The 15,325-nt window shown below is 45.4% G+C and overlaps 1 protein-coding gene across 1 annotated transcript; it reads left to right on the top strand.

Moving 5' to 3' along the window:
* The first annotated feature begins 13,330 nt into the window (after positions 1–13,330).
* SSTR5 (somatostatin receptor 5) lies at positions 13,331–14,443 on the top strand. Its single transcript, XM_074158550.1, has one exon. The coding sequence runs from the start codon at positions 13,331–13,333 to the stop codon at positions 14,441–14,443; it is 1,113 nt and encodes a 370-aa protein (XP_074014651.1).
* The last annotated feature ends 882 nt before the right edge of the window (positions 14,444–15,325 follow it).

The following is a 15,325-nucleotide window of genomic DNA, read 5'->3' as shown; positions in this document are numbered from 1 at the left end:
TTATTTTCGCTGGAGAGCACTTGTAAGTCAAAGATTTGCTTCCTACCCTTCTCCTTGGAGAGAGCAGCAAGTTCTGGATTTGAATCGTAAAACGCGCAGTATTTTACCGAATACTTGATTTTACCAAGTTGCTGCTATTATCCCTTCCAATCCTGCAACAAGTCCCCAAGCTTGTAAATATTTGTCATCAGAGCTCAGGAGCTTTCTATTTAATAAATCTTCTCTCCTTATTTAATAAAGACTGTTCTATTAAATGATTTGCCTGTGTTTACATGTGCATAATGAGGAATCTGGCAGAAAACCAAACAAGTTTAGAGGCTTGAGATGCTGGCTGCTGCTCACGTTAATAACTACAAAATGAATAATGAATCATTAAGTAACTCACCTAGTCACTTTGCTTCCTGGTCACTGCAGTACAACAAAAAGCCACTCACGGAGGTAACAAGAGACCTGTTGACTTCACTGGTTCCAATCCTCAGCCCAGAGAAAACATTTCTGAAAGTGCCAGCACTAGTGCAATCTCCAGTTCAGTTTATGAGCACCTCAGGAGCATCAACGTGCTTAAGGGAGGATGACATTTATACGAGATGTGTATTTTGCACAGCTGAACTCCGAAGAATTATGGTGAACTTTCCTTAGAAGGTAGCTGGAAAGGTTTACATGCTTCCTACTAATTAATTAATAATGATGGTCTGTCCATTGCACCAGTTGAAGACAAGAAATTTTCATGGAAAATCAGTCTTTTCTTGCCAGTTCTGGACTCCCTGTGTGTTGTGTGTGGTCCTATCACTTGTTGAGGATGGCCATGTAATGCAGAGTAACAGAACTTTTTACAGAAGTGCTGCCTAAGGATGAGGTGCATAATGCAGAAAAATATGAGAATCCAGAGAAATATCTTCATCTGAGCTACAGATTTGCAAATCACTTCGTTTTCAAAATACAGCATCTCATATTTCTCCTATCAGATGTAAGCACAAGATTAACAGAAGAAAGTCACATTCTGAAGTAAATATGCTGCTTGGACATCATCTCATTGAAAACAAAGCACCTTAATTAAATGAAAATGCATCTAATTATGCTTTATTATAGCCTAACAGAAAAAAACCTATACAAACAATTCCAAACACAATAGAGAGAAGTATGCTCTTTTAAAACAGGAAAAAATGTGCACATACAAATGTCTTCCTACAAATATTCTGCAGTTAACCATTAGTCACCTCAAATGTTTTTCCTGTTTCACCCCTTTGATGAAACACAGCAATTTTTTGGAAAGGATTTGCTTTGCAGATAGAATCCTGCCATTGTCCTCTTCATTTCAATATGATGGTGACATTCTCTTCAAACGTCACTTGAGTCTGTTTGAGAGAATCTTATAGGGCACCAGTCACAGACTACAGAGAAAAGCAGGATGTGGGCAAAATTATTTTAATAAATTATTCATCTTTAAAAACTGTAGTCCCCAAAAAGCTTATAGAATCGAGCTCTAGCACCATTCCTGTCTGGTTGGTACCAGTTGTGTTGCTGGACAATGATCCATCAAGGACAGGAGAAGGAGGAGGGACAGGGATGATGGGGAACGATGGCACATGACGCCAACATGTCCCTCCAGCCAAGCACTGGAGGGTCACAAATGCTTCATCACCAATGAACTGAGTGACAAGCAGTTTGAATACCTGCCACTGAGGCACTTCGCAACAGCAGGAAGGGCTCATTGATTTTGATGGTTGGTTAAAAAAATAATCCCATTGGGCAAAGTCCTCCTGATGGAAAACGAGCTTCTCATAGAAAAACTACATTGCCAGAAAAATCAGCTGAAAACCACAAGATGCTGCTGGTACAAAGTGGTGTATGTGAAATTTTGCCACTTAAAGACTAGTGATTCTTGTTCATTGCTGGGACAATAGTGTCTGCAGAGAGTAGTTGATGGGTTTCTTCAGAGGGGTGTAAGCTCTGTGTAAAGATACACATTTCTATCGGAAGGCTTTAATAACAGTTTATCTACCAGACCTAGGGTTGAAGAAACAATGAGTTTGCTCTGTGGCTATTGAGAACAGCTAATTTGAAAGTCATGGAAAGAAACGCAGTTTTCTTTTCCAACCAAGTTGCAAATAGACGAATAGTGTTTGCTCAATGTAGTGATGAGCAAATCCAGCCCCTTGGCCTGTGCTTTTCTCCTTCTCAGCTTCCAAGAGGCAGAGCGGGCTTTTGGTGCATCACCATGGTGGGGAGTAACCCAGGGCTGCTCAGTAATGACCAACTGGGAAGATCTTCATGCATCTCTGCTGCAGGCAATTCAACAATTTGACAACAGATGGGCCTGTAATTACAGCCCATTTGAGAGATTTTTAATGCACTGATTTGAAAAGCATTGATTTTTCTTCCTTGTAAGGAGAATAACAGAGAGAAGTGAAAACACCTCAACCTCGCTGTGATTCCCGCTGCCTGGCTTTTCACAGCATATTCTACAGGCAAAGTGAAAACATTCGGCTTCAGCCAGCCAAACTGTGAATGTAATTGAATAGAGTAACTGTCTTCCAGTTAGGAGCTGAGCTGAAGCATGTTTTCTGTGAGCTTCAAAAATGCTTGAGTTGAATGCAAGCCAATCATTAAAGAAAAAAGAAAGAAAAAGGAAAAAAAAAAAGTCCCTGCTGCATGTGGAGTTTCTGGGAGAAGCAAAGATTGGAAACTCAACACCATGGCCATGGTCAGGGCTCATGAGGTGGAGGGGTGAAGGGGTGTTAGATATCTGTAGCCAGTGTAGTCTGAAGCTTTGAACAGTGAAGGGCAGAAAATGGATCCATTTATTTCTATGGTAACATGAATAACTCAGGACTACACTACAGCCCAAATCTCAGCTGGATTTGATAACTCCAAGTGATGAGCAAACACTCTCATCCAGCAAGCTCAATGACTTTCTTTCAGGGTAATATGCTAGAGCTCTTACCCCATACGTTTCTTTTTTTCTCAAAACTGGTAATGTTAAAAAAAAAAAATGTTTAAAATCTTTAGAGGAAAACATACAATAACCTTCAGGCAGAGGCTGGAATTACATCTTGGGAGCCGAAACTTCATTCGCCACAAGTCCCAGAGTTGTATCTTGCTGGGATGGGCACCTTCACAACATGGCCATCCCGCACTTCGGGGCATCTTGTGGGGATGAGGAATGAATGCATCTCTCAGCCCCAACTGGCTGTTTAACCAAGAACATACTTCCCTCTTTGCCATCGTTTCTGACTCCCATTTTTTAAAATAAAGACACTCCTTCACCACATGGGGAGATTTTGAAGCACCAAAGAGTCTACTTCCAGCCTGGCAAAGTTATGCAGTCTTGCCTGCTTTTCAATACTGATTTCATTAGTTTTGACATTAGCCCTCTTGTGGTAATGAAAAGTCTGGGTCTAATCCTTAGTACACAATCAATTTTTAGAGCAATGGCTCCAGAAAAAAACTAGGAGCAAACCATACATCTTCTCCTCCTTCTCAGTTTCTCTGTTCATCTGAGTTTGAAAGGTATCTCTGTTGCACTGCTTCATTCTTAGTCAGAGGTAATACAACCCCAGGGTCTCAGTTTCAACACCTCCGTGTAGTTCGAGCCAGGTCGGGACCCAAGTCTGCCACTGAGATGGTTTACACACTAATAATTCCTCCCTCGCCAGCAATCAGTCTCTGTTCCTTGCTGCCAGGTTCAACAGGAGAGGCTGCTGACATAAGTTCCCCAGGAGTTCTTCCTTCTAAAAACATTGATCACAACTCATCCTTTCTGCTTCAGCTGAATTTTGACAAGGTAGTTGCAAAAGCACGGGAGGAGCTTCCCATGCAACCTGGCTTTACAGCTCCCCTGGAGCTGTCACCTCCCCCGTGTTATACACATGCACCATTTTAAAATGTATTACTACCATTACATTTGTCAGCAGTTTCATGATCATTCATCATTACAGTAGGAAACACAGCATTCAGGGATCGTGTTATGACACTGAATTTCTGTATGTGACAAGGAATGGCAAAATAAATAGACTTTTATCCGAGTTACGGCTATTTGAGAGGTGTTTTTACACAAAGAGTGGAACAAAACAAAACAATGCAGTTTGAGGCTCTTAGCTCAATATTGGAGCTCTCTCCTCTCTATAACCTTCTCAACAAAAAAAACGTTAAAGGTATATAGATTATACAATTATAAAATATTACATGCAGCAAAAAGGACAGACCCATTAGAATTTATAAAAAGAATACTGTCCCATCACAACTGTGTGCTTTTCCTCCACACATCTCATCTGTCTCACACATTGACCCTCCCCACAACAAATCTGGGCCATCACCCTTCCCATGTGCCTCTGAAGGTCTGCGTGCCCAGCTGTGCTGCTGGGTATCTGCACCTGCACTTGTGTGCCAGGAGTTATTTTTCCACCCATGTTTATTCTATGGTTGGTGTAACTGATCTTTGGTCTCTGACCGGGGGCATTAGCCATTAAAAGCAGGATAACAGGTAGCGTTCTCAGATAGCCTTTGTGTTCGCTTCATTCAGCCCTGAAATGGAGTATCGCTGTTGACCTGAGTGGGTAAAGAATTCTACAAGCCTTGAGACCTTTTTCAAATCCTGCTTCTATCATAGCATAGATCCTGGTAAAAATACTTTTGGCAAGGTATTTATTTAAAGGAAGAGTGGTATTTTCTTCAGGGAAACTTAGGGACCGCCGTGTTTTCTCAGCAAGTTTTTTTATATTACAAATGTTAATAAAATATACATGGGAAATTCATTAAATTAGCCCTATTTTGATTCAAGCTGATATTCACAGTGGGGCTATTGTATCACATTTTGCTTGGCATGTTTTCAAAGAAGGTAATCAAAATCTCCTCTTCTTTTCTGTTTATCATCCCAACTCTATTTTTATCAGATGACTCTCCCCATTGTCATGGCAAGAGCAGACTGGAGTCTTAGTTCAATTTAGCAATACATGACCATAAATACATCAGCAGATTGAATTAGAAAGTGACATGCCAAAAGCAGCTTTCTCCTTCTCTTTTTTGCATTCACACATCTGACTCAATCACAGATCTCTAATTGAAAAGCCTCAGCAGTGGATTAAGATCATATACATTATTACGAAGGACGATGCCTCGTGCATGCTGATGAAAACAGGAGCTCCTGGCAGGGGCTGGGAGCCCTGCACTCAGCTAACCACACACCCCCCGCTCTGCACACGGGGGCAAGCGGTGGAGCAAAGGGGCTTAGGTGGCACTGGTTTGGTTGGTTTTAAATGTAATAGCAGAGGGAGGGTGCAGGGCAGAGGGGCGAGAGCTGTCTATGACTTTTATTCACTTGTTGCATTCAAAGGGCAAAATCTTTCAGCCCCTTCTCGCCTGGCAGAACCCTGGTGAAGTCGATGGGAATTTAGGAGTGAGTAAAACAAACACCAAGTTTAGCCTGGCAGCCTGGATATTAAGCCCTGCATCTCTCCACCTGCTAGTCAATTTTAGGGCCTGATTCATAGCCAGCTGGAGTAAAACATCCCCACATGGGATTTAAGCTCCTGATCCCCATGGTGAGGCAGGATGCTGAGTCTGACCCTGTCACTCAATCTTCCCTTAAGCTCAGTGCCCGGGGACAGGCACGTGAGACAAATGTGCTGAAGATGACAGTCCCTTCTCATCGCCCCTGAAGGAGCCCGCACGCTCAGGTGCTGCACTTTCGGACGAGCAGCAGTGATTCCCCTGCGCTCGGGGAGGGGGCTCGCTCCAGACGAGCCTGTAGGAGTCTTTAAAAGGACTTCTCGGAGCTGGAAGGGAGCTAGACCAGGGGAGGAAATGCAGGTCTCCTGTGATACCCACTTCCCTTCTCCGTGGGCACAGAGTGGGTGCTCCCAGCCCCTCCCAGGAGCCGCCGCTCCCCTCGCAAAGCGCAGACCCCGCACCCGTGGCGGGGGGCTGCCGGCTCCTGGGGGTGCAGGGGACCGGGCACAGCAGCGGGACCAGCACCACGGCGGGGCGACAGAGCCAGGTAAGGGCATCCCTGAGCTTGGGGAGGGGGGCACAGGCATGCTGAGGAGGCAGAGCACACCGGCGGAAGGCTGCTCCCTCTAGCACCGACGGCTCCCTACCTCCAGCCCAACTTTCTGCAGAGTAGGTGGCCGCAGGCTGTCACCTCCCGGGCTGCGGCACCCTCTCCTGCCGCTGCTCCGTTCGCCCCCCTCCCTCCCCGCCGGAGGCAGCCCCAGCCGGGAGCCCCGTCCCTCCTCCCCGGGGGAGCGGCCGCGGTCCCCGCCCGCCGCCGGAGGGAAGCGGCAGAGCGCGGGGTGCGCTCCCGGCTCGGGGAGCGGCCCGGGGCGGGGGGGCTGCAGCCGGATCACCGCGGCAGCCCAAGGGGGGAACGGGGCGGTTCATGCCTCCACCCGGCGGAGAAGAGTTCCTGGAGCGGCAGGTAATCATTGCCGGGGGGAGAGAAGGGAGAAGAACAGCGAGCGGGGCTGGGGGAGCCTAAAAGGATGGGGGGAGAGGCAGGAGGGATGGGGACGGGGCAGACTAGGGCTTTGCAAAGCGCACCCCGCTTTTGAGAGCTCTCTGGGATGAACGAGGCACCAGAGCGCTCGGTCCCGTTTGCAGCTTCCCCCGAAGCAAGCGGCAACCCCGAGTTTTCCCTTCTTACGGGGCTTGTGCTGCTGGAGAGCGGAGTGACCCCCGTCCTGGCTGGAGGGATGGCGGGGAGAAGACCCGCTGGCCGAGCGGCGGATGCGGTGTTTAAAGCAGGACAAGCCTTACCGTTGCTTTAAAGCGGCCGCTTGAAAGGGAGGAGAAAGGCACCTGCGGGAGGGATGCGCAGGCACAGCCTGACACGCCACCCGCTCGGCGCTTCTTGAACACCACCGTGACCCAAAAAGGTGGCAGAGCCTTCAATGCTGCCCAGCCTGGCACAGCGTGGGCCAGGGGCAGAGAAAGCCATGGGGGGCTAGAGCTGAGCACACCGTTCTCCTTTCTGATAAAACAAGGGAGGGCAGTGCAGGAGGTTGGAGGTACTCCAAGGCAGTCAGCGAGAGGTGGGTGGTCAAGGTCAAAGAGGAGCCCTGGGAGTCACCATCAATCAGGGCTGGGAGTTACATCGTGTGTCTTGCTGGCTTGCTGCAGCTCCCAGTACCTGAAGACTCAGGCACAGCTTGTTCCCTGTGCCCAGACTGAAGAGCAGGGAAAGAACAACCCAGCTTAAGTGTTTTGAACTTGCAGGCTTGCATTGGGGTAAACGAGAGATTTTTTTATAGTTTTGTGGGGGTGGAGACACGCAGGTCACACCAGGGAGCCAGTACTTAGGATGCTGGGATCAGTCTGTTAGTGTTTGTGTTGGGAATCCCAGCTCCTGGGGGACCTTGCCACCAGGGCTTGGTGGCCAGAGTGGATCAGCACTGCTGGTGTGGGGTGCTCCCGAGCCAGAGACCTCTCAACTTGGGAGGTCCCCCCTGAGGGTCGTCTCCTGGAGCTGCTCCTCTTCATGCAGCAAGAGAAGCTGTTACTGAGCTTGGTCGGACCCAGGGCTCTCCTGGAAGGGATGACAGAGCCAAAGGGATCTGTGGTTGTTTCAGCTTTCTCTCAGCCTTGGAGCAGGCGCTGCCCATAGTTAACTGCTCCCGAACTGAACTGGTTTTGAATCTGTCGCGTCCCTGAAATCAGTTGATGCCAATGTATCGCAGAGGAGAGCGGGGCGGAAGAGAAACATTTTGGTAAAAAACCCTGGTTACAGTGATGCACCAGCGCAGTCGTTGGAGTTTCGTCCCAGCCTCACCTGCCCGGGTGTGAGCGCAGAGATGCTGGGTTCCACACTTTCCTCTGGCTGAAGTCGCTTAAATCAACTGATCTGGGAGAAAAATCAGAAGCATGTGATTTACAGGACTGTTTGTGTGACAGGACCAGCTCAGCCAAAGTGAGTAATCTCTGGGCATAACAGAGCCTGAAATGTGCTTGGGGAAAAAAAAAAAAAAGTATTTAGCAAATATTTGGCAAAAGCAAAAGTGTTTTATGGGCTGTTTGTTTGCAAACTAAAAATAGGACCATGTCATCAGGTATCATCTCTGCAGAGTGCTCTAGGAAACACTAGGCTGGCCTGAGCAGGGTGGTAACAAAGTTGGAAATATAGTTCCTAAAGATTTTGATAGTGCTAACAGTGGCAAGACATTATTCAATTTTGATTTCAGTTGATCAGTGTTTAGTACCAACACAGCTAGTCATCAAAACCAAAATCCAATTTAGTGCAAGAAAGTTGTTCTGTTATGTCTACTGTAGAGGAAAATCAATCACCCCGGTTTGTTGGAGTGAGAAACACACCAGAGAGATATCAAATGGCAGATTTTAACAAGGAGAAAGTTCCCATCTGAGCTGAATCCTTTTGCTTTTTTACCTCAGGTGGTGGAATAAGGTAGGGAGTGGGGAAACCCAAGAGTTTTGCATATGAAATGATGAGATTTCTATGCTCTCAGGGAGCTAGTGGTTTAGTATAAGAACATTATTATAACTGTAAGAAGTTGAAGCAGGTCTTGGCATTTCCCTCCTCCTTCTCATGCAGAGCCCTGTCGGGCTGTTTGTGTTATTTCAGAGCTGCTCTGCCAGGTGACACCAGCTTTCACACCCCCACCTCCCTTCCTTCCCCTTCTACCAGCAGGTCACTCTCCCTCCTGCAGCAGCAGCCTTTGGCTCTGCCTGCTCCATCCATGCAAATACAAAGCATGAGGCTCCACGGGCTGTAGCTGAAGGAGCAGGTGATGAACATTCATCCCCCAAAGGGCAAATTTACTAAAGGACCAGGAGAGTTTTCCTTTGCTTCATTACAGCAAATTGCTCCACTAACATGTCGCAGCCAAATCCATGGGAACAGGCGAAGGGGGGTGTGTGGGAGGTGTGTGGGGAACCCACAAAGTTCTGCTGCTATTAGATACTTCTTGGATACTTACCCAGGTGCTTTTCTTCCCATTACTACCAAGGCCATCTGTTTCAAAAGCATATCTGTCTGGGTTACCATTTTGTCTGTTCCTGCTAGGTATTCTGCACCTGGAAGAAGTAATGTGCTGTTCTGCTGTAATTCTCTTCACAGCAATTATGCTTGATGCTGCATAAGAGAGAGTTAGGATTCCAGTGGTAAATAGGTAGCGAGATCAGATCTTGACTCATAAAATTAGGTTTCTTTATGTAATTCCTTCTCGATTCCAGCTATACCCAGCTTTGACTCTGATGCAATGCACTTTATAGAGTTATTTTTGCTTTGCTATTGTAACCACAGCCAGGAAGAATTTCAACCTTGATCTGCCTGGACAGTTTTAAGGTTTGCTCTTCCTTTTGTTGTGATGATGCTTCAGTCACTAATGGGCTGCTGTGAGCTTTTAGATGGATACCTGCTCTTGTGCCCAGTAAAAGCATGTTTGTTTAGGATATCTGCTAGAGAAGTTTTCACAAAGGCTAAATACTTTCTTCTGAGCAGACTGGTTTGTACCCTAACACCTCTGCTATTTCTTCTCTCGGCTTTCTTAGGCAGGGACACAGGCAGTGAGATATGTTCAGGTGCAGTGGATGTCTCCTTTTTTTTCAGGGTACTGCTCTGGAAAAGGAGAACTTGGAATTATACCAGTGATTCCTCTGGATTAGCTCCTACTACTTTAGATACTCTGTTCTTAGCTCCATTGCCTTTTTGGTTCATGTGTTTTAAGCACAAAGCACGTAATTTAGGAAGTATACCAGTGTGATGTCTTGGAGTTCAAACATCAAGGGCACAAAAATCCGGACAACAGAAAGTCCCCAGAGGTGTTTTTTTATTAATCCATTAATTAAGAATACCAAAACAAGTGTATAAGATACCAGTCAGCATGCCTTAATTATATTTAGTCATCCTTTGTTGAGATTCATGGTCGTTAACTGCTGTGGTGGCAATATAAGTTCAGGCAAAAATTGTGCTGGTGAGGGGTAAGCTCTCAGCTAGATAGCAGAGGGGAAAATCATCAATGCTCACCAAAGACAGCCAGCAAAACATGTTTTTGCAGCTGTTCAGCTTTTTCTGTTGTTGCCATGCTGTAACGAGTCCAGAATACCAGTGGCTGCAAGGCAAAGGCAATGTGGTTTCAGTGGCTTAGTGGATAAAGCACTGAACGGGGACTCTGGAGACCCGGGCTTAGTTTTCAGATCTGGACGACTCCAAGCACATCACCTTCCCAGCCAGTGCAGGGGGAACGTTCAGGTGATGGCAGCTGCTTGCTGGTGCCAACCTGCAGGCTGCCACCGAATGAGGACACTGAAGAATTTGCATGAGAGCCTTAGCAATGCGTTTCCTTCTGAATCCACCTGCTTTTGAAGGGAAAGGTGCAAAATTCATCAAATGGAACCAAAAATATGAGAGTAAAGGTTAACGTTCACACCAAAATACTAAAGCAGCAGACTGACAAATTGCTGAAGTTTCATTGACTCCTGGTCAATGATAGTGCATAGCAGGAGGAGACCATCACAGCTGCTGCTGAAGGAGGCTGGAAGAGCCGTCCCCCTGCATGGAAGGCACACAAATGTCCCTCTAGAAAATCCTTTGGGTGTATCACAAATGCTGGCAATGGATGGCTAGAACAACCTGAGGCCTTTGGCAAACATTTGTGCAGTAAGTTGTCCACATATAGGAACTCCTCTCCCTCAGTGCTTCTCCCAGGGCTTGAACTCTAAATGTGGTGCAAGGAGCAACAGGCTGGAAGAACTTACTGTGCAATTTCCATAGTCAACTATTTAAGAATATGTCCTGTGGGGAAAAAGGACATAACTTTAGAAGAAAGATGTTCATTCCCCATTCTTTATAGCACTAGGATGAGAGCCACACATGCATTCCCTGGCTTTCCCCGGCTGAGTGGCAGCACTAGTTCTTTTTACTGACCTCCTATTTTTGCAGTCCCAGAACAAAAATTTCACTTTTTGGCCCAGACTGGATGTTGCTGAGCTAGTCTGGAGAGAAGTGCCTTCCCAGTCTCAGCACTGTATTCAGTCCCAAAGATGCAGTTCCATGAATAGGTGTTTATAAACACAGACTGCCCCATCCCACCACCTGTTTTGTTTATATTCTTCCCTTCAAAGGCGCTGGCTAACCAGCTGGGTCACACACAGCATCTGGGTTGCAAGAAAACGCAGCCTTCCGAAGATCAAACCCCTCACAGCCCAAGAAGAGTGTGGTGCTGCTTTGGCTTCTCCCAGAGAAATAATCTGTGTTTTAATACAACTTTATCTTTTAAAATTAGTGTCAGACCAGGATTTAAAAGTCAACTCTTTGGACAGAACTGGAGTTTGCCTTTTCTTAGTTAAGCGCTAAGTCCAATGCTGTTATTTAATTCCCAAGGATCATGGTCTCAGCTGACCTCTCCCTGCAGTGTGCTGTCAGGGACTGCAACCACTCTTGCAGCGAGCCCATGGCTGCAATATCCAACCCCCAAACACACCATGGTAACTTATGCAGAACCTGCAGATCCTCCCTGCCCATTTCTCATCTCCATCTTCAAGCCAGCATTTGTTTGAGCTTTGGCAGCTCTCATCTTTATCATCCCAGCCACCCTGGATTTCTGATTTCTCTGGTACATCTCCTCCCAGCTAGGGAGTGACATGTGAGACACCTACTTCCCATCTGCACATTTCCAAATCAGAACAGCATATTTTTGATTACTACTGGTAGCTGGAGGGACTTCTACTCTCACCCACAGCAGTTTTTCTCACCCAAAGAGAAAGCACAGTAACCAGACCATGGAGGTGTTTGCATTCCTCTTGGAGACAAGAAGTCTTTTGCGTGCTTACATGATACTGAATTTTGCTTTTGCTCGAAAGGCATGGGTGCAATGTGGGCTGGGTGTTTTTGCCATCATCTTGAATGCAGATTCACGCCCCCATATTATTATGGAAACCTAACCAGCAGGCGATGGGAACAAAAGTTGCTGGGCACATCCTTCTTGAGCACCTTCACCACAGTCTGCTGGCCAGACGTGGGAGACATCTTGGGCCAGATTGGTGTTCTGATTCTCCATGCTTTTATAGCAGATACTTTAACTTTTTTTTTTATAGTGGAAAGCTTTATAAACACGTACTTAGACCATTTTCAGATAAAGAGTGAAAAAATACTCATGTGAATCAAGCATGCCACAGAAAGAGAGTGTTGGAAATTCCCAACCCTTTTCAGATTGTCTAGTAAAATATATTCTATGACCAAGTTTAGCTGTCTGTGTCCTTAAGCTCCCCACTGCAGCTTGGATTTCCTGCAGAAGAAAGACAAAAAGCACACTTCAGGGTGAGAGCAGAGGGATTCAGAAACACTAACGGAAGAGTAGTCTCAAGAGATGGAAAAGAAACAGCTTGTTCCTTTCCACTGTGGTGTCTTCACATCTGCGTGCACTAGGCCTGGCGCGATAGAAAAGTGTTCTCAGACATGGTCCTCTCCAACTTGGAGTTCATTGATTTTTTGGTGGTGTTGGGTTTTTGTTTGTTTTTTTTTTTTTTTTTTTTCCTAGGGTTTTGTCAGTTGTTATGGAGGGTTTTGTTTCCCCACCTATACAACTGCTGATGTTCCCTGGGGGTTCTCAATTGGTTCTGTCAGGCAGTAAATGGCATTTGAATATATCAAACTGAGACTGTTTCCATGTAAACAGGGAGACCTGTGAAACATCGCAGTGGAGCTTCACCTATGAAGAGCCGGGAACTATATTTGGTTCCGGATTCTGAAAGCACCCAGAGGTTGTACGGGAGCGAGATGGGGCAGAGTCAGTCCCTGAGCCTCTCCAGGCACCCTCCTCTAGTGACAGCAGAATTGCGCCAAATTGGACTTTAAAGCTTTCAGCACTAATGCCAGGGCTCTGCTTTCAGCCTGATTTGTATCCGGTCAGAGTCTTTCAAAATTGTCTTCTAACATTTTCTATACAGGTTTTTAGACAGAAAGCTAGGAGGAAAGGTGGGTTCTGGATTTGTGTATTTTTGTGTAAGTGGGGAAGCAGAGGGTATTATCTGCCCTGTTCCTTGGTTTCACAAAAGAAGAAAATGTGTTTACCACAGGTTATGGAGAGTGAGACCATCAGATGGTAAAGTTTGCTTACCAAGTGGCACAGGAGGCGTGTAAGAATTGACATTTTTCATCAGTGGAGGAAGGACTGGCCGTGTTACTAATAGGCTTTGCAGAATTCAAACACAAATTCTGACTGTAGATAGAAAATTAAATGATCTGCAACACTTAGTCTACTTCAAATTCACTCTTTCTTTCTCTCTTTTTCTTCCCTTTTTTTTTTGTCTTTCTAGGAACAAGATGCCCATGAAGTTTAATCTCTCTTAGCCTTAAAAGAAAAACTGAGGAGTAAAAGTTATGGATCCTTTATACTTTTCCAGCACATTTAGCACAGAGGCTAGCTCCAGCGATGTGAATTCCTCACTGTTCACAAATGTGACAGAGAATGGGACGCTCTCAGAGCAGCCCTCATTCAAATACATCCACAAAGTCCTGATTCCCATCTGTTACCTCCTTGTATGTGCAGTCGGACTCAGCGGCAACACATTGGTCATTTATGTGGTTTTGCGCTATGCCAAGATGAAAACTGTCACCAACATATACATCTTGAATTTAGCTGTTGCTGATGTACTCTTCATGCTGGGCCTGCCCTTCCTGGCCACCCAGAATGCCATCTCCTATTGGCCTTTTGGCTCCTTTTTGTGCAGGCTGGTTATGACTGTAGATGGTATTAACCAATTCACTAGTATTTTTTGTTTGACTGTGATGAGCATGGACCGCTATCTGGCAGTAGTTCATCCCATTAAATCAACCAAGTGGAGACGTCCCAGGGTGGCCAAGCTCATCAGTGTGACTGTCTGGACATTCTCATTCTTGGTGGTGCTTCCAGTGATCATCTTTTCGGATGTGCAGGAAGACTTTCAGACCTGCAACATGAATTGGCCAGAGCCTGTCAACATCTGGTCAGCAGCATTCATCATTTACACATCAGTCCTTGGTTTTTTTGGTCCTTTGTTGGTGATCTGTCTCTGCTACTTGCTGATTGTGATTAAAGTCAAATCTTCGGGTATTCGAGTTGGGTCTACGAGACGCAGGAGATCAGAGAGGAAGGTGACCAGGATGGTGGTGATCATTGTGGTGGTCTTTGTGTTTTGCTGGCTACCATTTTACATGATGAACATTGTTAATTTGATATTTATACTGCCAGAAGACCCTGTGTTGGTAGGGGTGTACTTCTTTGTGGTGGTCCTGTCCTATGCAAACAGCTGTGCCAACCCCATTCTTTATGGATTTCTTTCTGACAACTTCAAGCAGAGTTTTCAGAAAGTCCTTTGCCTCCGAAAGGGCAATGGTGTAGAGGATGGTGAACCCATTGAACACAGGCAAGAGAACAGCAGCCGCTTGCAGGAATCAATGTTAACCCAGAGAAATATTGAATTCAACGGACATATGCAGACTAGCAAGGTCTGAGGGCATGGTTTGGGACTGCAAAGCACTGGAGAATTTGGGGACTTATAGAAGAGATGAAGTCATAGAAAAGCTAAAATCTGGAGACCCACAAGCTCAAATAAATGTACATAGACTTCTCTTTACTCCCTTCCATTTCCCAGCTAAAAATGTTATGGGTTATACTGGGCTGTGTGAAGCTCTTATGGTGTTTAAGCAAAGTCAGATGTGTGTTACCACTTTCTGTATTCTAGAGAACTGAATTACTGGTACACACTGCTGGCTTTGTACTGCTCTAGTGATGCAAAACACCACTAAACCTGTTTTAACTACCTTGTTAAGCTGAGTTTATGGCTGCTTTGCACTGTTGGGATCAGCTCAAAGCAGAAAACAGCTCAGATAGTATCTTTGGAAGTCTTCAAGGAGATCTCTTAAAAGAAAAATACTATTTCTTAAGAGGAAGATTCATAGAAAAAAGACCACAGCACTGATCTTGAAATTGTGTATGAGCCATGGTTATAAAGTGCTGTGTAGTCCATTTAGATTTTTTTACTGTCATTAACCCATATAAGAGAGTCATAGTATTCAGGAATCTTTCAAACACAATAAGAAAGAATAAAAACAAGACTAGGAAAACATTGTTGAAAGGATTCAATGTATTCATAATACTTTCACATTCTAAACCAAAATGCATATAAAATGTAATGTAACCACTTTATTATTATGTAAGTGACGATGATTGTGAAGTCCTGGAAAGCTGTTGTGTATATTTATTGGTTCTGAATGTAAGTATGGACATGAATATAAACTGTATTTTCAGAAATTAAAACAAGTTCAAACCCCTTCTGACTATCCATTTGATGGCTTTGCCAGGCACTGTCAGGCACTGCACAAAAAAGACTCAGC

The sequence above is a fragment of the Numenius arquata genome, chromosome 14 (genome assembly GCF_964106895.1).
Source record: "Numenius arquata chromosome 14, bNumArq3.hap1.1, whole genome shotgun sequence".
Lineage (NCBI taxonomy): Eukaryota > Metazoa > Chordata > Aves > Charadriiformes > Scolopacidae > Numenius > Numenius arquata.
The sequence above is the reverse complement of the archived record's forward strand: the minus strand, read 5'-3'. Positions and strand labels throughout refer to the sequence as shown.